The 23,631-nt window shown below is 50.8% G+C and overlaps 9 protein-coding genes across 9 annotated transcripts; 4 read left to right on the top strand and 5 right to left on the bottom strand.

The window, feature by feature from the left end:
* Positions 1-86: 86 nt before the first annotated feature.
* PENARI_c025G00156 (uncharacterized protein) lies at positions 87-924 on the top strand (the record flags this gene model as incomplete). Its single annotated transcript, XM_022635757.1, has 2 exons — positions 87-273; positions 428-924. The coding sequence occupies 2 exons, from the start codon at positions 87-89 to the stop codon at positions 922-924; spliced, it is 684 nt and encodes a 227-aa protein (XP_022484275.1).
* Positions 925-1,406: 482 nt separating this feature from the next.
* Positions 1,407-2,866, bottom strand: PENARI_c025G01464 (telomere maintenance protein PBP2; the record flags this gene model as incomplete). Its single annotated transcript, XM_022635772.1, has 2 exons — positions 1,407-2,312; positions 2,369-2,866. 2 exons carry the CDS (start codon positions 2,864-2,866, stop codon positions 1,407-1,409), a joined length of 1,404 nt encoding a protein of 467 aa, XP_022484318.1.
* A 744-nt stretch (positions 2,867-3,610) lies between these two features.
* On the top strand, positions 3,611-4,701 carry PENARI_c025G12016 (uncharacterized protein; the record flags this gene model as incomplete). The annotated part of the gene is made up of 2 exons (XM_022635877.1): positions 3,611-3,796; positions 3,850-4,701. The coding sequence occupies 2 exons, from the start codon at positions 3,611-3,613 to the stop codon at positions 4,699-4,701; spliced, it is 1,038 nt and encodes a 345-aa protein (XP_022484333.1).
* Positions 4,702-4,909: 208 nt separating this feature from the next.
* PENARI_c025G07175 (uncharacterized protein) lies at positions 4,910-9,541 on the bottom strand (the record flags this gene model as incomplete). Its single annotated transcript, XM_022635835.1, has 4 exons — positions 4,910-5,457; positions 5,510-5,588; positions 5,645-9,171; positions 9,238-9,541. The coding sequence occupies 4 exons, from the start codon at positions 9,539-9,541 to the stop codon at positions 4,910-4,912; spliced, it is 4,458 nt and encodes a 1,485-aa protein (XP_022484346.1).
* Positions 9,542-9,867: 326 nt separating this feature from the next.
* On the top strand, positions 9,868-11,995 carry PENARI_c025G03666 (putative Kelch repeats protein; the record flags this gene model as incomplete). Its single annotated transcript, XM_022635793.1, has 3 exons — positions 9,868-10,312; positions 10,367-10,512; positions 10,571-11,995. The coding sequence occupies 3 exons, from the start codon at positions 9,868-9,870 to the stop codon at positions 11,993-11,995; spliced, it is 2,016 nt and encodes a 671-aa protein (XP_022484386.1).
* Positions 11,996-13,396: 1,401 nt separating this feature from the next.
* Positions 13,397-14,223, bottom strand: PENARI_c025G09882 (putative HIT finger domain protein; the record flags this gene model as incomplete). The annotated part of the gene is made up of 2 exons (XM_022635855.1): positions 13,397-13,403; positions 13,475-14,223. The coding sequence occupies 2 exons, from the start codon at positions 14,221-14,223 to the stop codon at positions 13,397-13,399; spliced, it is 756 nt and encodes a 251-aa protein (XP_022484265.1).
* A 333-nt stretch (positions 14,224-14,556) lies between these two features.
* Positions 14,557-15,050, bottom strand: PENARI_c025G08253 (uncharacterized protein; the record flags this gene model as incomplete). Its single annotated transcript, XM_022635843.1, has 3 exons — positions 14,557-14,640; positions 14,733-14,838; positions 14,920-15,050. 3 exons carry the CDS (start codon positions 15,048-15,050, stop codon positions 14,557-14,559), a joined length of 321 nt encoding a protein of 106 aa, XP_022484295.1.
* A 245-nt stretch (positions 15,051-15,295) lies between these two features.
* PENARI_c025G01112 (dopey family protein) lies at positions 15,296-21,185 on the bottom strand (the record flags this gene model as incomplete). Its single annotated transcript, XM_022635766.1, has 7 exons — positions 15,296-16,564; positions 16,614-18,085; positions 18,146-18,372; positions 18,426-20,647; positions 20,704-20,853; positions 20,912-21,036; positions 21,095-21,185. 7 exons carry the CDS (start codon positions 21,183-21,185, stop codon positions 15,296-15,298), a joined length of 5,556 nt encoding a protein of 1,851 aa, XP_022484314.1.
* A 301-nt stretch (positions 21,186-21,486) lies between these two features.
* PENARI_c025G03011 (guanine nucleotide exchange factor MON1) lies at positions 21,487-23,579 on the top strand (the record flags this gene model as incomplete). The annotated part of the gene is made up of 5 exons (XM_022635788.1): positions 21,487-22,060; positions 22,118-22,974; positions 23,031-23,212; positions 23,276-23,510; positions 23,571-23,579. The coding sequence occupies 5 exons, from the start codon at positions 21,487-21,489 to the stop codon at positions 23,577-23,579; spliced, it is 1,857 nt and encodes a 618-aa protein (XP_022484272.1).
* Positions 23,580-23,631: the final 52 nt, after the last annotated feature.

A 23,631-nucleotide genomic window follows, 5' to 3' on the forward strand; every position in this document is an offset into this window, starting at 1 on the left:
ATAAATGACATCATTCTGTGACATCAGTCCACGTAGAACAATCCTTTTCACTCTGTGTAAGTTGTAAACACCACTGTATCACCAACATGTCTCAATCTATCTGTCAATTTATCTTCTTCCGGGTCAAGCCGTCGGTCAAACCGGAAGACCCGTCGAACGAAGAAGGCTATGCTTTGATGGAGGTCCTCCGTGCGACCAAACACCAAAACGGCCATGAGAGCTCGTCTTGGGGACGCACGGTCGAGGATACAAACACGATCGTCTGGGTCGTAGGTAAGTTCTGTCCAGCTTTCTCTACAAGTCAAGTTCCATACCCGACCCCTCCAGCTCCAATATACACCATTTTATACAACTCCCACTACACCCTACAACCCGACATTCATACAATCATACAAACCAAGAGAGCCACCAACTAACAAACCAACAGACTGGACCGACGCCCGCTGCTCAACAGATACAAACCTGCTAGCCCCCTTCCTCGACCCCTCGAACACCCAACCCCCAACATCAATCTACGTAACCCTAGTCCCACCAATCAGATGCACAGCAACCCTAACCATGAACCCGGTCACAGAGCTCTGCGCGCTCCCATTTGCGAGCCAGCTCTCCGTGCCAGAAACCAAACAGCTGAGCACGGATCTGATTAATTTCCGCAAGGCGCTAGTCGAGCAGCTGCCGCAGCAGGCTGGGCCGAAGTCGTGGGCTATGGGTCATGTTGACCGACCCAGTAGGCTGCCACATGCGAAGAGTCCCGATGGAAAGGCTGTTGTGTATTTCCTCGCTGCTGGGTGGGATAGTGTAGATGCGCATGTTCGGGCTAAGGAGACGGAGAATTTCGCAGAGGCGATTCGGCCTATTCGGGAGAAGATGTTGCCTCCTATTCCTGGGTTGGAGATGAAACATGTTAGTTTTCAGATGGTTTAGTTGGACAGTAGGGGACGAAAGACAGGTGGATGAAAAAGCGAAAGAAAAAAAGAAAGAACGAAAAGAGAGAGGAAGGGTGGCGCTGTGGGTTAGTTAGGGTGGTTGAGGGCTGTGGGTGTATGTAATTGCGTTGCGAGGCGCGGATAGGATATCGGTGGTAATTAGAGGCAATGGAAAGGAAAGGGCTACTTGGTTCAAGGGATAATTGTGGGAATTGTTATTAGGCAAGGCAAAAAAGAAAGGTCAAACACCCCCTGGAATAAGATACAACAAGTTCAAAGTGAAAAGGAAAAACGCCTCGAGAGATATTGAAGGCAAAGAGAGAGTTATCATAAACCACCGTGGACTTTTGGGCAGAACACCGCAATGGGATTTCTCATGGAAAGCATAGCAAGGGCTGCTATGCTTAAATACGGTGCTTCTCGCTTTCTGTGTCAGATCGTTAGTTGGGTCATGACGCAATAAGAGAGATCAGTGGGGATCTAGAGGCCAAACGAACCAAGTCGGGAATAAAGCATGTAAAGGGCCATCTGGTTGCACTCTGCAGTGCCCGTGATGGTGACGAGACGCTCGTTGCTGCTTTCCTGGGGCTCGTTGATCTTGATCACACTGCCACTGAGGTGACGGATCTCGTTGATCTTGGCGCCACCCTTTCCAATGATGGCACCGACCATGTCGTTGGGGATGTAGATCTGTTGAGTCAGTGGCTGACCGGGCATGGCACCACCCACGGGGGCGGGGGCAGTAGGGGGTCCACGGGGAGCAGGGGTTGGCTGGGGGCCGGCAACGTATGGGGCAGCGGGCTGGTGGGGTCCAGCACCACCGTAGGGGGTTTGGGGAGCAGCGCCGAAGTGCATAGGGGACTGAGCAACCGGGGCGGGGGTGGGCTGGCCGTGCAGGTAGGGAACACCGTAAGCACCGCCACCGGCGCGGTTAGGGTGAGGGTGGTGACGCTTGAAAGTATCGGGGTGTCCGTATTGGCCGCCAGCGGGCTGGGGAACATAAGGCACGACCTGCATGCCACCGGGGACAGCACCGGCAGGACCACCGCTGCGAGTGGCGTAAGCGGAAGCTGCGGGACCGCCGTAACGCTCGGAAAGCTGCTCAACCAGTGTGACGGCAACGTAGTAAGTAGCGATATGCACGGCGTCGGCAACACCGAGGATGACGAGGGAACGCTCGGTGGACAGAGGAAGACAGGCATCAGAAGCGTTCAGACGGGCACCGGAGGCCTCCTGGATCTCACGGATACGGCTGCCACCCTTTCCGATGATGGAGCCGATGAGAATGTGGGGAATTAGCAAACGCAAAGGGTACGTCTTGGACTGGGCAGTGGATGGAGCCTCAAGGGGTTCATTGTTGAGAGTACGAATGATTAAACCAAATGCCTGGGGTGTATACTTAGCAATCAAAAAATTCCGTACTTTGCTGGGCGGAGACTCACCTTAGCAGTAGCATCTTGGGGGCCGCTGACGGTCAGGATACGCTCCACGGCACCCCGAGAGTAATCGCTGACAGTGCACTTGGCACCTGACAGACGACGGATTTGTGACACATTCTCACCTCCCTTTCCAATAACAGTGGCTGCCTCGGGGCTAGAGATCACAGCCCGGATGTGAACCCAGCTCGACTCGTCCTGGGGTTGCTGATCAGCGCCGGCTCGGTCACCCTGGGAAGCTGTTGATTGGATAGGCTGGGTGTCGGCAGGGAGTCCCTTGCCGTTGGGGGCATCGGGGACGACTGTATCTCCCTGAACATCCTTGGCGGCATCGACGGCAGGAATCTGGGCGCTCGATACATCGGTCTCTGCCTCAGCTTCGTCCTTGACTACTTTGTCGAGAGCTGGGCGCTTGGCCTCGGGCTGATCATTGGGGCCAGAAGGCGACGACGGGTCCTCAAGAGGACGCTTGGTCGATTGCAGGTTGGAAGGAGAAGCGGACATTTTGGGTAGTCTGTGCTGCTGTTTTCTTCACTTACGAGTGAAAGATCGAAAAGGTGTCAAGAACGAAATCTGCTTTCTTCTTTTATGATCGACTATGTACACCAGGGGTTCCCACGAAAGGTGCTGGTGCTGGCGATCGAAAGGGGAGACTGGTGCTTTTGAAAGAAGATTGGGAGGTTGTGGAGGAAGATGGAAGTTGAGGAAGTGCCGAAGTGACGGGAATAAGTGCGGGCTCAGTGGTGGTGAGAGGGCTGTGCAGTCTCAACCGGGGAAGCTTCACGGGGTTGCAGAGATGCTCGAGAAGGGTATGGTAGCGAGGAAGGTGGAAATGGGGCCTGAAATGGATGCGACGGGAAATATGAAACCAGGCTAAAGAAATATCAAGGGCCAGAAACCGTTGACTGCTGTACCACCGATAACGTCTGCGAATCTGAGGTCAAGGGGCTACACTGGAGTAGCTTTGGTGATGAAAGCTGACAATGACTTGAATAAGTCAAATCCAAGGGGAATTGCTGACGGGAAAATGGATGGGGAGATGGTTAAGGGGAGGTGAGGTGACGAGTGGGAAGTCGAGGGAACAGCTCGGTCACGTGAGGGCGATCATGGGGTGTGCAACATCGTGTTTCCCATTTGTTTACTCTGCGCAAGCAACCGATACATGCAAACGTTCAATTGGGGTCTCATTTAATACCGGATCATTCAATCCACAAATCTTGTAATCCACACCACCCCACCCAACAAAACATGGAGATCTCCGACCAAACCGTGCAGAAGATCGAGAGATTCGCAGAGAACCGCCAAGTAGCAGAGCGTGAGTCTGCACGAGAGCCTCTGAGTGACACTGCATTACATGCCTACACAAGACGGTTGGACGCAACCCTGAAAGGTCTCCAAGAGCAAGTCAAACGCCAAGAAAACGATCTGATCAAGGTACATTACAAAAGCTCTACGATCGAGAATATCCTAGCTAAACATGATTCTAGTTGCGAGAGCTTAACTCCATTGAACTCCCAGAACCGGGCACTGACACATGGGCCCGCGTTTCGCAAGCCCGACGGGCCAAGAAAGCATACGATTCAGTCCTCAAATCTGAACATGAGCTTCCAGCAACAGATTCAGTGTTGCCCTCACTTCTCGCCCTAGAAGAAACAGCCCGGCTCATCAAAGACAATAAAACCTCCGTCCAATTGACAGCTGAACAGCTATCTACGGACCGAGATCGCCTCCGCGTAGAAGACGCCAATCTACGCGATTCTCAAGCAATCGCCAGTGGACTCCGAGAGCGCATCCAGTTCATTCGCAATGCGCAAAGTAGGAAAAGCGACCAGACCCCATCCCAGGTTGCGCGTGAGCAGGTGATTCAGCAGAAGAAGCAGAATAAGGATCTGGACCGTACTTCTGCGCGTCTGAAGGTTGATCTGGATAAGTTCATAGATGATACTCTTGCTCCGATGCTTGCTGCTGAGGATTTGGGTGGCCCGACTGTTGGTGATGCGCTCGAGGTGTCGGATGCTACGTTGAAGGCTGGGTATACGGCACATGGCAAGCCCAAGAAGCAGAAGCAGCCGGTTGAAGAGGAGAATGGGTCGCAGCAGCGGATTGATCAGTTTATGCAACGCAGTGGGGATGATACTTCTCTGAACAAGAGGGAAGCTGCTGCGAAGGAGTTTCATCAGCTTCTTGATGATCTATTGGATGCCAACACTTCATATATCAATTTGAAGCGCGACTCGGCATCTTCGAGGTTCCTTGTTAGGGCCAAGGTTGCCCAATTCCACCCTCGAGATGCACGACGGCTTCGATTGATTGATTTTGGTCGCTCGCTAGGAAATTGAGGGGAACAATTTAGTGACAAATGGTGTTATTAAGGTGTATCTTATATCCTAGTCCTTTGTGATAGTGCCAAATATGAACACACGCATCGAGTCTATGCCATCACCGACGACGTATCATAAAACATAAACACAAACACCTAGAGATGCTTTATGCGTAAACGCCCAAATAATCATGAATATCTCAAACAAGAAAGAGAAAAAAGAGAAATCAAATAGGCATCATTCCAATCGTAGACTTGGGGGTCTTGGCTCTCGCATTCTTTCGCGGCCCAGACTGGCTCGTAGGACGGTCTCCTGACTTCGCTTTCGATCGCGAGCCTTTTCCCTTGGAGCTGCTAGTCGAGCCATACTTTCGTCGCGGTGCTCGTTTGCCAGGCTGGCGTTTGCGGCCTTTGGGGCCAGAAGCTGAAGTACCAGCATTGTAGTCGTCACCAGAGTCGTACCCCGGAGATGGTTGTGGGAAATAGCGGCTTGTGATATTTTCAGAGGCATTGGTAGCCGCGGGCTGAACAGGATTGTCCAGTGCGAAGCCAGTAACGTCATCCATAAATAGGTCATCGTCACTGTACTCGTCACTGCTGCTGAGATTGATGACATTGTGGTGATTGGGGTCCGGAACGATGCCGTCGGTCTCTGCCTCTTGTGTCATTTCATCATAGCGTCGCTTTGCATGTCCAACGATCTTGAGAATCCCTCGGCCATAGCGCTTCACTTTGTCCTGGTCGATGTTCGGAATTCTGGCAAGCTCATCAAGATCTATTGTGGTGTGAGCTTTGGGGTTCCTATAGCCTTGCATATTGATACTCACCTCGGGGGAATGAAATTCCCATTTCACGCAACATCTGATCAGAGAACGGCTGGGAACGAAGGTTCTTCTCCACAACAAGCTAGGCAAAAAAGTCAGTTTCACCACAGTGCACTGATGGGAACAGCGAGCATTCACCTTTTGGAGATATTCTTTGGCATTCACCTCAAAGCCTTCCACGACTGCACGATGCAGATGATCAAGTCTCTCCAACCGTTGATCGCAGGTGATCGGAGGACCCGACTGATGTGTGCTCGCACGACGAGGTTGGCTGTTAGTTCGAATTGGTTCAAATCCGTCGTCACTTTCATCGTCGGCCGCAAAACGATTACCTAGGGAGCCAGTGTATTGGAAGCGTTCCATGCGTCGATCTTGAGCAGCGATCACTGGCGATGAGACCATGGTGGAATGAGGAGCACCCTGGGCACCAGATTTTGATTTCTGCCCAGCAGCAGCCATCTTGCTTTTAGCCTTGGCCTTGGCTGCCTTGCTGTTCGGGGAAGCGCGAACCTCCAGTTCCATTCGCCGCTTACCAGACTCATACTCGGCTGCACGGCGACCGAGAATGATGTACTGAACCGCGAAGTCCTTTTTGTTGATGACGTTGTCTTCAGCCAGTGCGTCTTCGCCCAGTAACCGATAAAACAGACGTTCGGCTTCTCCCCGATCCAGGCTCGCACCTTTCCCATACCCTGCCATTTTGCGGTGTGATGGATCCTTCGGCCTTTTGCAATCACCGCGAAGTATGTCTGCGCAATACAGAACAGTCACTTTTGCTTTCTCTATCTGTAGGTTTCGCACAATCTTAATAGCCCATGAGGCCTGCTCAGAGAAGTCATGAACCTCAAACACCAAGTCAGACTTGCAGTTATCACATGTGTTGTTACAATCGTCACGGCGAAAGTACTCATTGAAATATGCGAGAACTTGCACACGTCTGCAATCGCTGCGGTTCTCACAGAATTGGACCACGTTCCGCAACATCTGCTTCTGGCGTGCTTTTTGTTGATAGCTGCCATCTCCCGAATCAATCATGCGCTTCAAGGTTGCGGTGTCCCTGTAGCCGTAGTAGAGATAACAGCCGGAACGCTTTCCATCTCGGCCGGCACGGCCAGTCTCTTGATAGTATCCCTCGAGACTCTTTGGGATGCTGTGGTGCATGACGAAGCGTACATCAGGCTTGTCGATTCCCATTCCGAAGGCAATGGTAGCTACGATGATGTGTAATCGACCCGCCTGCCACTTGGCCTGCACCTCCGATTTCTCTTGCGCCGTCATTTTGGCATGGTAATGTTTGGCTTTCAGACGATACTTCTTTTCTAGATCTTCTGCAACTTTCTCACAAGTTGCCCGAGAGAGGCAGTAAATGATCCCACACTGGTTTCGGTAGGAGCTTGTGATAGTCTCTGCCATACTGGCCAACACTTCATCATTCTTTCCTTTTGCCCGCACCTCGTAGGTTAGATTGGGACGGTTGAAACTCTGCAGGAACACTTCACATCCGGACATTTTGAGGTTATGCATGACGTCCACCTTCACATTTTCTGTGGCTGTGGCTGTGAGGGCCATGAGGGGTACTCCAGGCAGCCTGTTTCGAACTTCTCCCAGTTCTTTGTAGTCAGGGCGGAAATCATGACCCCATTGACTGACACAGTGAGCCTCGTCAATGACAAGGCGCGCTAGTCTTTTTCTCCGGTGAAGCTTCTCCAGGGCATTGACCAACGTTTGGTTTTTGTTGATCATTTCGGGGGTGATGTACAACACCTCCAAGTCCTCCCCTTCGGTGTGGGAAAGTTGATTTAGAATCCACGAGCGTTCTTCTCTGTCAGAGTCACCATTCATCATGAAGGCCTTGACGTCCAATTTGCGCAGGTGTGACACCTGGTCCTCCATCAAGCTCAGCAATGGAGATACCACAATGGTCACACCCCTAGTGTGGCCACCTGTTACAATTGAAGGCAACTGATAGCACAGAGACTTCCCTCCGCCTGTGGGCATGAGAATGAAAGTGTCTTTTCCGGCAAGCGTTGCGTCAATGGCCTCTAGCTGGTTTGGTCGGAACCCACGAAGGTGAAATCGATCTTTTAGAACGGTTCTCACCTCTTGAGACCACGGATGATTCGACCAGAAGGCACTACGGCCAGGGGACTTCTTTGGAGCGGGTGCCTTCTGGGTGTTGCCGGATGTCTCTGCAAACACCTTGCGATTCTGGCTAGTTTTATCGGGTATAGAACTTTGGTGACCTTCATTGAAGCTCCCTGCTGCCTCTAGCATCTCATCGTCGCTGGCATTCCAATCAAAGTCATCGAAGTCCATTGAAGTAAGCGGCGGAGATCCCATGTTTCGGGAGATGGACAGTTCGTTGAAATTGTGACGTTGTGTCTCTTGCGGTCTTTTAGGGTTTATGACAGGCACATGCCGGCTTGGTTGTACTTCTTGGTGGGCAGTGGCCCGTGAAGAGAAGGACGGCTCTTGTGTGGCTGTGCGGGTTTCAAACGATGATTCAGTATGATTCATAGAGGATGATTCAGGAGGGCAGTCATGCACCAGGTCAAAGATCTTAGCCTGAGGAAGTAGCTGAGAAATCTTTGTTTCGATTTGTTCCAACTCGGCCTCAACTGCTCGACTCTGCGCAAGCTCTTCCGGCATGGTTGTTGGATCTAGACCTTGGGAGATTGCGTGTATCAGATTCTCTTTCAAGCTCTGCTTGCGCGAAATGCAAGCCTTATGCATGGCTTGATGTTTCTGGAGCTGTTCAATCATCCCAATTTGAGCAACAATATTCTTGTTCTCGGCGACAAGTTCTTGGTCTATTTGACCTTCCATGACCTGCTGGTATACAATCTCCGAGTTCTTTTGCAGGGTGGCCCTTAACTTGGAGACCGCATGCGGGAAAGAATTATATCCAAGGGACAAGACCTTTAGAAGACCTGGATCCCTCTCCTGCGAGTTAGATGGCTTTGACCATGGCGTTGAGGGGGTAGGGTCTTGTGAGGGCGTCTTTTGTTTCGTTCGAGTCGAGGGTTGTGTAGGTTGTACCGGTGCTTTGGGAGTAAGATCGGAACGCGTATTCCAGATGTCATTCTTTTCCTCATCACCCGCTGGACTGATTTCAGGGAGTATCGGGTACAATGACTCCTCGGTATCTAGCACCATATCATCAACATGGGTATCCTCACCGACCCAGTCGTCGAAGAGGTCCTCGTCATCATCGTCCGAATCTGCAATCACCTGATTTCGATGGCTTCGCGGGACAACCGGGGAATAATATTCGGATCGTCTCGCCGCGTTGGGTGGAAGGGTCTGGGCCGTCTGGCGTGACGTTGTGGGGTGCTTCAGAACTGTCTCCTCTCTAGCGGCTGGTGGCCGGGTGGCTTTCGCGGGGCTTCGCACTTTGGTCACATGTTTCGATGGTGAAAGAAGATCGGATGTATACTCGTCGCTCTTGCGCTTCTTGCCGCGTTTTTCGCGTGGTGTGACTTCCTCCGTCCATAACCCGCGCGGCTCTCCAAACTGGATGGTCCCTGACGTTCCCGAAGACAAAATTGACTGGTCAAGCCCTCCTGTCAAATCAATAGCTTCGATGGCGTCGTGCCTAGATTGTAGCGGGGACGACTTTGGCCGAGCTGTCTTATGTGATGACGCCGGAGGTTCGCGCAAAGAGTCTACTCAACACACAATTCCCGTCAGTATGATTGATCCCCAATAATTACCCATGCTCGGTCACGCACCTCGAGCGCTTGGCTTCGGCGAAGACCGTTGCTTCGTTGATGGCGTATTAGCGGAGGTCGTGTCGGGGCGACTCAGCATTCGAGGCTTGCTCGCAGATTGGGGTGCAAATAGAAGTCTGGCCATTTCTTCGTCCGCGTCGTCCTCCACATGTTCCGAAATATCATGGAGGGTCGTTGATTCGTCTGCGGGGAGAGCGGATTGCAATGCTTGATTGCGTTCAGGCAAGCTGACGAGAGCAGGACATGTAGGTGGTGCTTGCTTCAACAGCCATTTCAGATGAACGGCCAAGTTATTCTTCGTCATGGGGGCGTGTTACTCTCATGACCGTTGACGATGTTTTTCGAGATCAGCAATCGCGAAACCATAGACGCGTCGGCACGTGAGCGGTCAGGCAGATTGATCTATGACGACCAGTAGCAACGATTGACAGTTTAAGGTAATACATGTAATGATAGAAATGTAATATGGCATTGTATCCATTGACTATTATATACAATGTATTGAAACTAAGCGTAAACAACCACTAGCTGCACCCAACCTTATAGATCGGAAGGGGGCAAATCAGTGTGGGGAAAAAAGGCATAATTTCTGCCCCACGACGAAAATTCACGACGTTTGTACATTCAACCATGGGCAAAAAGGATAAGAAGTCCGCCGAGCACAAGGCACGTGTTGCTGCCAAGCAAACAAAGAAAGGCGACAAGAAGGAAAAGAGATCGAAGGCCAAGGGCAAAGATGCAGACAGCGATGCGGAAGACGCAGATCTGGATGCCATTCTGGCCCAGTACGCCGAGGAGCAGGCCAAGTTCTTGAAGGTCACTGAAGTTGTCTCTGAGCCTCCTGTTCCCCGGTCATCTTCAACAGTGCTGGCATCGCCGTCTAACCGGAATGAGATTTTGCTTTTTGGTGGAGAATACTTTGATGGCACGCATGCCTCTTTCTTCAACAATCTTTTCGTCTATCTGATTGATCGTGGCGAATGGAGGGAAGTGAATAGTCCCAACAGTCCACTTCCTCGCAGTGGACATGCATGGTGTCGTGGTGGAAACACCGGAGGTGTCTACATGTTCGGAGGTATGCTTATTGTGCTAAATATACCGAGAAGGCGTGGAATCTGACTTGAAACAGGAGAGTTTTCGTCCCCTAAACAGGGCACCTTCTATCACTACAATGATTTCTGGCATTTGGACACTGCCACGAGAGAATGGACTCGCCTCGAGACTAAGGGCAAAGGACCCCCTGCTAGGAGTGGTCACCGCATGACCTACTTCAAGGTATGAATCGACCAGAGAGACTCGGGCTCTGAGAATCCCAGGCTAACAGTCCAATCAGAACTATATTATCCTGTTCGGTGGATTCCAGGATACTTCCCAACAGACCAAGTACTTGCAGGATCTCTGGATCTATGATTGCCAGCAGTATACCTGGTCCAACCCCACATTGACAACTTCCCAAAAGCCAGACCCCCGCTCATCATTCTCACTGTTACCACACGAGACCGGCGCCGTTCTGTATGGCGGCTACTCGCGTGTGAAGGCTTCAGCAGGAGGGGGCGGTAAGCAAGGCAAAGGCCCCCAGAAGATGGCTCTCCGGCCCATGGTCCACCAGGATACCTGGTTCTTGAGAATCACACCACCCGCATCTGAAGCACCGGCGTCAACAGGTCCCGCAATTAGATGGGAGCGACGAAAGAAGCCCGCTAACACGCCAAACCCGCCGCGTGTGGGTACTACCATGGCATACCACAAGGGCCGTGGCATCATGTTCGGTGGTGTGCACGACGTGGAATTGACCGAAGAGGGCATTGACAGCGAGTTCTTCGATACGCTCTTTGCCTGGAACACTGACCGCAACCGTTTCTTCCCTCTGAGTTTGCGCCGTCCTCGTGCGCCTGGCAAGAAGCAGCAGGCGAACCAGGCCGCCAAGAATAAGAACAGGGGTAAGGCGGACGAGGAAGAGCTTTTGGCAAATCTCAAGGCTTTGGAGGCTAAGGTTGGAGTTCGGGGTGACGATGATGAAGATGAGGAAATGACTTCCACGCCTCAGCCTGAAGAGCCTGTGGAACCGGCCAAACCCTCAGTTGTTCGCTTTGAGATGCCACACAGGCGGTTCAACGCCCAGTTAGCTGTACAAGATGATACGCTTTTCATCTTCGGTGGTACATTCGAAAAGGGTGACCGAGAGTTCACTTTCGATGATATGTATTCCATTGACCTGGTCAAATTGGATGGCGTCAAGGAGATCTTCTACAGGGAGCCAGAGAACTGGAACTTGTTGAAGGAAGAAGACAGTGATGAAGACATGGACGATGAAGAAGACGACGATGAAATGGATGAAGATGAAGAAAAGGCTGACGAGATGTCTCTTGATGCTGCTTCGCCTGCTCCAGAAGACGTGGCGGTGCCGTCCGTTACTAAGAACATGGAGCAGCTCGAGGTTGAGGAGTCAGAAGAGCCCAATGTCAATGACAGCAGACCTCTGCCTCGTCCATTCGAGAGCCTGCGCGAGTTCTTCAGTCGTACATCTGAAGATTGGCAGAATATCATGATGGAGATTGCCAAGGAGAGAGATCAGGCTAATGAGAAGACGATCAAGGAACTGCGTAAGGCGGCGTTCTCTATGGCCGAAGAAAAGTGGTGGGATAGCAGAGAGGAGATCATGGCCCTGGAGGATGAGCAAGAGGCGGCAGGCATTGGAGAGGTTGTCAGCATATCTGATCGCACTGAGAACGCGGGAGGAGCTGGCCGTCGCCGTTGATTCTTCCGTAGAGATGCCAAAAAGAATTTATATGTTTCATGTCCAATGTTAAGATCTAAACTATACAATCATTTTTCTTACAACAGGGGTCATAAGTGTGTATGCCATGCTACTAATGAAGTATTGGACAGTCTCTACAGGAAAAGCTCAAAGCGAGTTCATCGTTTCATGCATTATTATATTATTATTTTTTGGCTTTGCTTTCGCTTTTCTTTTTTACGCCATTTTTTTGTCCATTTTAGAGTGCTACAAGTAAAGTATTGTGAAGCTCTTTCCCAAAGTAGATAATGTAGGTACCACTTCCTCCTCCTCGACTCTTACTCTTATGTTTCTTTTCCCTTCTTATCTCTTAACATCAAAGCATTGATAATGTAGCTTAAGGTCTTTTACGCGCCGTTTCTTGAGACTCTTCGGGGCTGTCTATATATCTATGCTGAGGTGAAAGACTACTTCCCCCACCTCCTGTGAGTGCTGTGATCAATTGTCATACCTGATTTGTTTGTGCTGTCCCTGGCAAGCATGGTCATCTAGTGCCCCTTACAAACTACTCCCGCCAGGTACATCTTCTGGTGATGCCTGCCACTTCATTTGGGAGCGTCGCCGGATCCAACCAGTACGTTGCGTTCCTGTAAGACATCCCGCCAAAAGATGATATTTGGCTACCAACGCACTGGTCTACTAGGATGTACACGCCTTCGGTTGGTGTCTATTGCACTCTTCGTGGTCTCGGGTGGGAGTGCAATAGTTCAATGCTGGTGTGTCCATTCTTGAGCACACTGAAGGCCTTGTTCCGAGGAATACGAGCTTATCGTGTATACCGAAAGTTCTGTCTACAACGAATCTATGACACAATTTTCCCTAGCGTCTCAGCTCGTTATACACCCATGGATGTAATTAGGGTTCGCTGTACGATCTCTTGGCAGTCACGTGGCTGATCTAATTCTCAGTTGAACCCCATCTCGATGGATGGATGCAATATAGCATTTCACGCTTTTCACATATATAAATTCCTGAGATTAATTACTCCACCTGTCAGAAACGCCTTTTGAGTATTCAAATCCTGGAGTATATCTCTATATATATATGTTTACCGATATATTTTCGTGTTGCACTTCTTCCCCAGTGTAATGCATGTATGTAGCCGTGTCACAGGACCGTCCCCCACTCACAATAGGTTCCTAGTTCACCTTTGCGTACGGATTCCTTGAGACACACCAAGATCGCTACACAGTGGAATAGCGGCACTGCAGGTAGGGTGGATATTGTACATTTGGTATCAGAATCATGAAGTCGTAAGTAGAAACAGATAGATCCAGTAGGATCATCCTCAATAGTATACACAGACACAAAGCCCACATCTCGCTCAGTAAATCTCAAAAGAAAGCACCACACCTCGAATCCTCATGCACTTTATAACAATCCAAGCTACAAGTCCTCAAATGACAACTCTTACACCGAATCTTCCCCCAATACCCACACAAACAACAAAAATGCCGTGCCGGCCTCGCAGAAGACGGCGCCTTTGCTCGGGAAGCATTATAAGAAAGCGGCGGCTCAGACAGCAACCGCATCATAAGCCGTTCAGACGGAACAGGCGGCGCATAGGAGCGTAGCAGGGGATCCTGATCGAATTCTGATTTGATGAGTTTGGGTTTGCGCGCGGGAACGTCCTCATCACCCGTCTCCGCTGTTGTTGGCGCGGGCGTTGACGCGGCTGTTGTCGTAGCAGTAGATGTACCCGTAACAGCCGCAGAAGGCCGTTTCTTGCCCGCCACGCTGGCAGGCGTGGAACTGCGCGCTTTGGCGCCCCGCGCGGCGACAGCTGCGGCGCTGGAGCTGTGCGCGACGGCCCCGCCGCCGGTCCCTAGGGCTATGGCTGCTTCTTCGTCGTCGAGGTGGTTGCGGAATGTTTTTTGGGATTGGAGGATGCGGCGGACGTTGGAGGTTGTTTTTGACCGGTTGCCGCGTGCAGCGACTTCGCGCGCTTGTCGGACTGGCACTGGAATTGAGACGTCGCGTTGGTTTTCGCGGTCTAGTTCGGCGATGTGGCGGGCTATTGCATTCGCTTGGCGTGAGGTTATGTCGCCGCCCTTGCCGGCATCGCGGATGCCGCGTTTCCGACCTAGGGTAGGGGCCATTGCTTGGGTTGGGTCGAAGCCCCGGGCTGGGGCATAGGACCAGCCTGGAGTGGCCGTTGATGTGTCTTGGAGGAGTTCGACCCGGAACATTTTGTGTGGTGTTTGGGGATGGGGAGTTGGAGAGAGTTGATGGTGTCGGGGAAGTTTGTTAGAGCTGATAAGATGTTTGCATTGTTTGCAGGGTAGCTTAAGATCGGAGTAACCTATACGTACAATATTGGGTGGCACTTCGTACTTAGGATGGAAGATCGATTGGAAAGCAAATGATATTCAACAGAGACTAACTGAATGCAATTTCAATAGAAAGAGTCACGACATTTCAACGACATTTCATGTCGGGTTGACAGCCTTCAATGCACGAGAAACAAAAAGACACTCCCAACACCAAGAAAAATAAGTACACATATCACACAGGCCAGTCACTCATTTCTTCTTGTGCAACTGGTCAACCTTGGTCTCCAGTTCGGTAATGTATGACTGGAGCTTGATGGTAGCAGACTGAAGGGCCTAAAACAGTAAACACGAGACAATTAGCAAGCGACACATGAAAAAAGTGGGCGGCGCATTCTCCTGAAGAAAAAGACAAGCTGTCAACATACCGAAATGTCACCAGACAACATCTCATTGGAAACTCGGTACTCTCCTAGAATGTAATAGTACACCGACGCGCCGGCGGCAACTGATCCAGCCAGGAACCCGAAGACACTGTCGCAACATCAGTAATGAAGCTTGAGATGGCGGCATGTAGCACTGCAGGGGTGCAGGAATGGGATTCATTGTACGTACCCTCCACGGAAAGCTCCAACAGGCTTTCTGGACGGCAGAGGCGCGGTCTGGTAGCGGGCGCGTGACGTAGAGAAGGACCGGATGCCGACGCGTCCACGCAAAGGCAGCAGGATCTTTGAGTGAACGGTCATGATGAAACTGAATGGACCATTCAAGGTGGCTTGGAAAATTGTATGGTTCGTGTCTTCTGGAGAAGTTGGGTGGTGAGGGGAGTGAGCGCTTAGAGTGACGTTGATGAATTGCGGAGGGTCCGGGCGGCCTCGGAACATGTCACTTCTATACAAAGGATATAGTTATAACCCGCCAATGAAGAGACTTGTATTTGCTATCGCGTTACTATCCAAAATATCTATATTAGAGTACAAGCTAGGTATTCTTAATTGGCCATTGTGCTCTCGTTGAAGAGATCTGCCAACAGGTCGTTCCGGCACACCCCAAGATCTACACTGCCCATGCAGTACGTGCTCTCAAACACGTAGATACTCAACCGAGCAAAGAATGGTCGCAGAACTCGCTCGACGATCTCATCCTTGGCTGCTTCTCGGATCCAGTCTGAGATTAGCCATGGACGCTTGAGGCCACTGCGAGCTAGGGGCTCATTTGTCTCATTCGGAACGGTTGATGAAACCGCACTGCGTGGACCAAAACTTTGAGAAACTTCGTCGGCCAAAGCAATGGGTTCCCAGCGGTCGGGAGGATAGACTGCATCGATGGTATCAGTTACAAAGAGCCATTCCAGCAGCTGGAAGTCATCCGGGGCGAGGACAAGCAGGACATCGAGCAGCTTGCAGGCCTGCAGCAGCGAGTAAGAATTGTAGAGCTCTGACTGAGGACCTTGTGGTACTGCGGAGACAGCTTCTTGAAGCTCTGTATTGATCAAAGGCCAGAACGGCGCCATGGCGGAGGCCGAAGTCTTGAGTGCAAGAGCACGGAGGAGCATGAAAATCTCCGCTCTAGTGGCGGATGAAGGCGACGAAGCGCTGGTAGCGGCAAGAAGATCCTCGAGCTTCTGAAGCAATGCCGGTAGCTCACCAACGAAATAGTCATCATTGGCGGACAGGACAAGTAGCGCGATTCGCCTCAGGTTGAGCTGTGCTTTGCGATCGGCTTCCAGTCGGGCTGCAGACGCTCCTACACCGAACATGATACCCGCTGCGCTGGGTGGAGGAAGACGGACAAGGATCTCTGATAGCCGTTCCTTGTCGGCGAGAACCCACTGGCGCAGCAGGTCCATCCAGTTATTCTTCACCAAATCCACCTGCAATCCAAAGAAACGGGGATCATGGAACGCATCGGAGATATCCTTCTTCCAGAGTTTCGCGGCAGCTGGGACCTTTGTCATTTGTTGCAAGAGAACCATAACATTACGGTTGAGGTTGTTCGGGAAGAGGCGTGACCGAATGAGAGGGCCGACCACGTTAGTTGAGACGCCAGTAATGGCGGTGTTGATCCGATCTGAATCACCCAGAGTCGTGATGAACGACGGCATGGAGACCGCAAGGATGCTCAGCATGTCATCAGGTCCAGTGTGGGAGACTGAGGTCCGGTCATAATCCACTGACGATCTTGCCATGGGCCCAGTATCTTGATTGAGACCCAAGGGCTTGCTAGTAAAGACTGCTGTGAGAAGACGCAGCAGAACATCCTATACAATTGTTAGCGACTCTATAAATATCAATCGTGTAGAAACATACCCCGAGTTCTTTTCGCATACGGCGGTCTTCACCAAAGGTTGTATTCTCCAATTTCACTCCCAAGATGGCCGCAAACTCAATCAAACGCGGAAGAATCTGTCGATGCGGGAAAGGATTGCTGAGAACGTCACGCAGGAACGTTGTGCAGTCAGTCCAAATCTCATCAAGAACATCATCGTCCAGTGAGCGAGCATATGTGACCAAAAAGCTGGCGAGCTCCGATTCGGAAAGACTTGATGTCAACGAAGACTTCCTGCTGGGTTCCAATGCACTGGGATTCGTGCGAGTATAGATTGCATTGAAGATGGCAGGAATAGTGATCTTCGGACTTGACCCGTCAAGGGTATGAAGAAGATTAAAGATCAGCGACGCTGTCTCCGTGTCGGACTTCGTCCACATCTCCACCAATGTTTCAAGACATTCAAGTGCCTCTGCGGTGAAAAAGTGCTCCAGAATTCGTCGCGAGCGATTCCGCATCCGCAAAGAGGTGTACTGGAATGATGCGATAGACTCAGAATCCGGAGGAGTTCCACCTCGGTCTCCTGCACCCCACGCCCAGATGGAGAAACATAAACGAACAGCGTCCTGGAAACAGAGAAGAACGGTCAGGCGATCATTAGCGGTATTGGGGCGAGCTTGACCACCTTCTGAGTGGAATACTCCAGACACCATGTTTCCGAAGAAGCCCTGAGCTTGGTCGGGACTCTTGACTGTTGGCACGTTGGCTTCTTCCACAATGAGGCGTTCGTGGGCATTTGCGATACAGGTTTCAAGACCAGTGAGGAGAGCGATTGTGACGTGCTCAGAGCGGTCCTGCGGCCAGTCTTCTGTCTGCTGGAAAGACAACTGAAGCCTTCCATAGGACGCTTGAATTTCCCTGCAGAAACATTCCACGAGTATCAACAGGATTTGGAATATGGAACCAGAGTACAGAGGCAAGACCTCGCAAAGCAATACGATCCATTTATCCACAATCTCTCGAGACTTTGGTGAGCTGATTCCTTTAAGCAGACAATCTAAGAGCCGACCTGGTGGCTGGGGAAGCTGGGGTAGTGAGGGTCTTCGGTCTCCCTTGTCACTGGTGAAAGACAAAATCGAAGGACTGGTCAGACGATCACGAGAGCCAGCTCGTAGATGTTTTGGCCGAGGCGGTTGTGGTGGTAAGTAGGCTTGCGCAAATCGCACCTTCAATGCTGCAAGAAGTGCATCGATTAGTGCGCCCTGCACTGCGATGCTGCCACCCTCAGATGAAACCAGGAGGCGCTCAACTAAGAAATCGTCGATTCCAGACTCAACTAGGTCCTCAGCTCCGGGTCCAAGAAGAAGTTGCCGCATGAGTTGCAGCGCATTCTTCTGTAACCGTTCCCCTTCCAGGCTCACTTGCGTAGGGTCCATACTTTGAGTGCTAACGATTCGAAGAGAGGCATCGAATATGGCTGAGTGCAGGCTTTTCGACCCTGATCCTGTGTTATCTATACACACAATATCTATCAGCGACAAGTTCATCGTTATGGGAGGTAATCTATACTAACCTTCAGACTTAGAAGTTTCTGGGCGCTTTTCATTGCCGAGCATGTGAGTAAGAATGGTGACCCATCCATTATGTGAGAGTACGGCGATGATATTTGTGGCCGTTTGTAACAGGTAGTCGCACTCTTTGTAGTCATCTGGGGAAATCGACTGGTTGTCTGCATTTGGCTGGTTCTGGTCATCACGCTCACAAAGTTCATCCAGCTTCGAAATGATCACAAGGAAAACCCTGGTAATTTGTGTTAGGTACCGCAAAGTCATGACCTGTCAAGATGTACTTACCTGTGGATAGACGGCAGATCTTGAAGCCATAGCTGAACACTCTGGGAACTATCGCTTGACTCTTGGGAGAGAAGATCAAGTACAATGAAAAGTGGACGTTCCAGCATCGAGCATTGGTAAGAGAACAATGTCCCTCCAACCTCCAGCACTTGCTTTGGTGGTTGTTCGTGAATATTGTGATGGCTGTGGTTCCACAGCACGTAAAATCGCTCGGCTTGTTCCTCAGAAGACAAATGTCGAGACCCAGCCGTCGACACATTGATCATTAATGATGTAAGAGAAGCCTCGACGAGGTGATCAATCCAAGAAATGGAATGTAATAGCCATAAACAGCGGACGGCTTCCACGTGGAACTTTGGACTAAGCGGTGACAAGTACCACCAGAGTTGATTCACAAGAGGAGTGATGAGATCGCATGCATCTTCATAACTAACATAGAAGCCGGGTGTGTGGATGAAGAACAAGCTGGTCACTGTCGAGGCAATGGTGGAGATGACTGCAAAAGATGCCGTCGTCGGCTTGTCCTTCCCGGCACCCAATCGCTGTGACAATGCTTCGTAAAGCTTTCTATCTCGAAGGACACGCGACTTGGGAAGCTTCTTCAGCAAGGTGACAAGAATATCCAACTTTTCGTGGAGGGAAGATGTGTCATCTCGATTTCCCAGGGCTGCAATTGCCAGTTCATTGGCCTCTCGAATGATCATCTCTCCCAAATGCTTCGGTGGATACGGAAGGGGTGGGAGCTCCAAGCTGTTTTTGCTCTGCTCATAGAAGCCGCGAACGGTTTTCAAGACCTCAGTCCCGTGGCTCTTAATATCGTTGCCGGTAGTCTTTTCAGAGCCTCCCTTCTTCGAGAACGCGCGATCAGTGAGCAGTCCAGTCAACGATTTCAGAACCGTGTTCAATGCGGTAGACACCGCTCGCTTGTTGGCATTGCTCTGCGTAGACGAAATCTCTCTCATCTTCACGAGAACTGACAATGCCAACAGAGGCACGTGGATTTGAACCATGTCTTCTTCACGAACATTGAAGTTTTCAAGGATGAATCGTGCGAGATCCAAGTCATGCAAGATCTGGTCAGTATGGGTATCTAGTTCGGCTCTCCGGTAATCAACCAAGCCCAAAAGCTCGGAGAAAATCACACCACTCTCAACGCCATCAAAGAAAGCACTCGCACTGCGAAAGACCTCCTCAAAGTGATTCTTGGGAGCTTGGCCTTCAAATGCTTGAACGCTGCGTATTGTGGGCAAGAAAACCGCAGGAACGATGTATCCGCCAATTTCCCAGCGATCCATAAGCGACAAAGCTATCCGGAAAGGCTTGGTCCTCTCAGATGGAGTACCTGGTGCCTGCTTGATCATGTCCAATAGACCAGTGACCAAGGGCTGCAAGCCCACACGGCTGAAGTATTGTGATTGGGTGGCTTCCTTGCCATCGACAGAGGCAGAACGAGTAGTGTCTGATGAGAATTTGCGACTATCCGCTGAGGATTGATCGTTTGCATCTGGTCCAAGGAACCATGCCCAAAGCCGACGGTTCAAGCTCATATCTCGCCGAGTGACCACTCCCACGGCCGCAATAACCAATGTGCGCAAGTCACTGTCTGCGACTTTGGTTTGCAGAATGGGGGAGTTCAGTGGGAGATGGGTTACGAGAAGGTCGAGGAAGTTGCGTTGAACAAGAAGCTGGTCGTCAGATAAGCCTGATGCAACACATCGAATTAAAAGCCCAGGCTCCGGTAGAATGACGGCGTCTGCTGCGGCCAGCATTTCAGGTGGAATGTGCGTTGCCTCACTCCTATCAGCGCTACTTGGCCGACGATCCGAGATGCCTAGCTTGGGAAGGTAGCGATTTAGATATGCGAGGACGCCGAGCCGTCGACTGGGGTTAGTGATGGAGGCCAGGAACAGACATTGCCAGAAGTACTGCCCAGAAGCCCCTGCTTCCGAGGTTCGTTGAGTTTCAAGACGCCCAGCGGCATCACGGAGTTTGTTCACAGTTCGTAAGGTCGGCTCAAAGTCATCACTTGTCTCCTCTTCCAATCCCGGAAGTAGGGCTAAAATGATTGCTTTCAATGCTGGACGAATAGCCCACGGTTCCAGGTCAACAATGTATCCCTCCACCAAGGATAGGAACAATGGGCGAACGGTAAGAGAAGCGAAAGTCAAGGTGGGCGCAAGACCGGGGAGATACAAAGGAAGATCGTGCGACAATCCCTCAAGCTGGTGGTTAAGACATCAGTAAACACACAAACATCCAATTATCTGACCATCCATACCTTGATCAATCCAAATATGTATGTGTAAACTTCGAGGGCTTTCTGGTGGACGCCTGATGGTAGCGACGGGTTCAAGCATTGGGCCAGTCGCTTCGAGACAAGTACTTTGTGGGGGACGACTGGTTGATCGGGTGGATGGGTTTGAAGTGCCTAGTGAAGTATTATCAGCAATGCTATCCAGTACATCCACTGGTTGAAATATTCTCACCTTTAGCAGGCGACTGAGAAAGGAGATATAGTCGGCCCATTCTTGTAGAGCGTTGTCGAACAACGAAAGCGCTCTCTCAACGCTGGACGCATATCGGCGGTAGTGTTTGTCTTTCTTGAGGGATCCTAAATCCACCAGAATGGTTAGACTTGATCTCTATTGCAAACAATCGTGGTTGCTTACCTTCCTTGCCCTGTAGCCGGGAGCGCGTCAAGGAGCTCTCGGAGCTTGCGGGGGAGTTCGACCTCGGAAAGGCACTGGGATCAAGGCTCATGATGCCAATGACGGACGTAGAATCGTTGTGTAAGCGTCAGACTGGCCTCCGTCATATTTAGGACATCAAAGATGACCCTGTGGGAGAGGGAGTTTGACGGTTGAATGTTGCCCAGAAGCCACGCACGCGGCCACGTTCGATTGTTTTGTTCCGCCTTGGAGCTCCGACTCGCCGACGTCAGTGTCAAACGTCTCCCACGTACCCTTCAATCTACGGATATTTGAAGAATAACAATGCGCATTTAATGAACTATTGACCCGCGACGAGCGACCGCGTAAAACAGTGTATGCCCGCAGCGGGAATGAAGTCACAGCAAGACCCAAGAAGCGACGGCCACGAGCCCGCCGAGATATCCGAACAAGCCTCCATTCCCAAGACGCCAGACACCGGTCATGATAAGCGCAGTCCAAGTCCAGAGGGGGAACGGCCGCCTCTACCCCCACGGCCCAGCACACTGAGCCTGTTGAACGATGAAACGGCGTCTCGGGCGACTTTACAAGCGGAGGCAACAACTGCTGTCTCACGAATGGATATCGGGACACAGTCATCAGATGCTGGAAGTGCCCATTCTACAATGGCTCTTCGCGGCTTGCCCCGAGGTCCAAGGGCCAAGACGAGTCTGAGCCAGTTAGCAAGCTCGCGGGGCAGCGAAGCGGGGGATTCGGCCAGCATTCGCAGTTCGATTCTGAATACTGAAAATGGAGATGATGGGGCTCTCTTTACAGACTTTGTTGCTACAGCGCCTGGCGGTCAACCGCAGGATTCGACAGGTCTACTCAATTTCCCCGAATTTGCGGCCGATGATATAGATGATGATGGGATTCTGAGCGAATTCGAATCTATTGGCGAGCTGAACGAAGAAGGTGACAATGAAGGTATGATGCTTCTAATAGCACCTAATCTTGTCTTGTCATGTGTCTAATTCGTACTAGAAATGCTGCTCCAACGGTGGAAGGCGAAGCGCAAACACTATGTGATCCTGTCCGCTGCTGGCAAGCCGATTTGGACGAGACATGGTGACAGTGGACTGATATCTGGCTATGTCGGAGTTATTCAAACGATCATATCTTTCTATGAAGATGCAGATGATCACCTCCGAGGCTTCTCTGCTGGTGACACTAGGTTTGTTGTCTTGACTCGGGGCTCTTTGCACCTCGTCGCAATCAGCCGCATGATGGAGAGCGACAATCAACTTAAACTTCAGCTGGAAGCATTGTATATGCAAATTCTATCTACATTGACACTGCCTTCACTCACCCATCTCTTTTCTGTTCGGCCGTCTACCGATTTGAAACGGCCTCTGCAGGGTTCAGAGTCTCTTCTCTCATCTTTAGCGGACAGTTTCACACGAGGATCTCCGTCTACATTACTTTCTGCTTTGGAATGTCTCAAGATCCGCAAGCAACATCGCCAAACGATCAGCAATGCGCTTCTAAAAACCAAAGCCAGCAGTCTTTTGTACGGCTTAGTGGTGGCTGGCGGACGACTCGTTAGTGTTGTCCGTCCGAAGAAGCACTCCTTACATCCAGGCGATCTGCAATTATTATTCAACATGGTTTTTGAAGCCGATGGCGTCAAGGCCGGAGGCGGAGAGAGCTGGATTCCCGTCTGCCTGCCTGGCTTCAACAGCAGCGGTTATCTCTATATGTATGTCAGCTTCCTTGACATTCGCGACGATATCGAAAACAGCGCAGAAATCACCAAGGACGAGTCTGTTGCCATTGTCCTCATCAGTCCCGACAAAGAAGCTTTCTTTGAAATGCAAGGAATGCGTGATGCCCTTGTTGAGGTAAGTAAAACTTTGATATGCTTCGAATCTTGTGTTCAGTGCTAATGATGTGGTAGCAAATGGAGAAAAACGGCAGTCTAAAGGAGATCAAGACAGCAATTGGCAATGGCCGGCCCGCTACTACGGATATAGTTCCTGGAACTGTCCTCCATCACTTCCTATACAAGTCTCGTGCCAACGTACAATTTACCATGTCATCCTACTCGCCTGAATTTTCATCATTGACTCGGCGGCGAAGGTCAGTCAAACTTATTGATAACACTAAAAATACGAGATCTCTCTGCTCTAACTCTGATCATAGACTGATGTCGATGTACAACAACCTACACTCGAGCATCCATGCCAAAGACACACACGTCAAAGTTCACCACTGCGTTTCACGATCTGTCAGCTCTTTTGGCTGGGTGACCCCCGTCTTTGAACTCTATTGTATTGCCGAACCGAATACGAACCGAAATGCACTTGCTCAAAGTGCCAGCAAAGTTGCACAGTGGGCTCAACGTGAGGAAGAGAGGCTATTCATCATCGGTGGTGCGGTATGTATATCCCCTTATGGCTCTCAATCTAATATTGACAAGGCTGACAATGATAACCAGGTTTTCTGATATTGCATAATGCATCGAAGTCTTGCTAAGTCAGACCAATCTTCTCTGTACA

The sequence above is a fragment of the Penicillium arizonense genome (assembly GCF_001773325.1).
Source record: "Penicillium arizonense strain CBS 141311 chromosome Unknown PENARI_contig025, whole genome shotgun sequence".
Lineage (NCBI taxonomy): Eukaryota > Fungi > Ascomycota > Eurotiomycetes > Eurotiales > Aspergillaceae > Penicillium > Penicillium arizonense.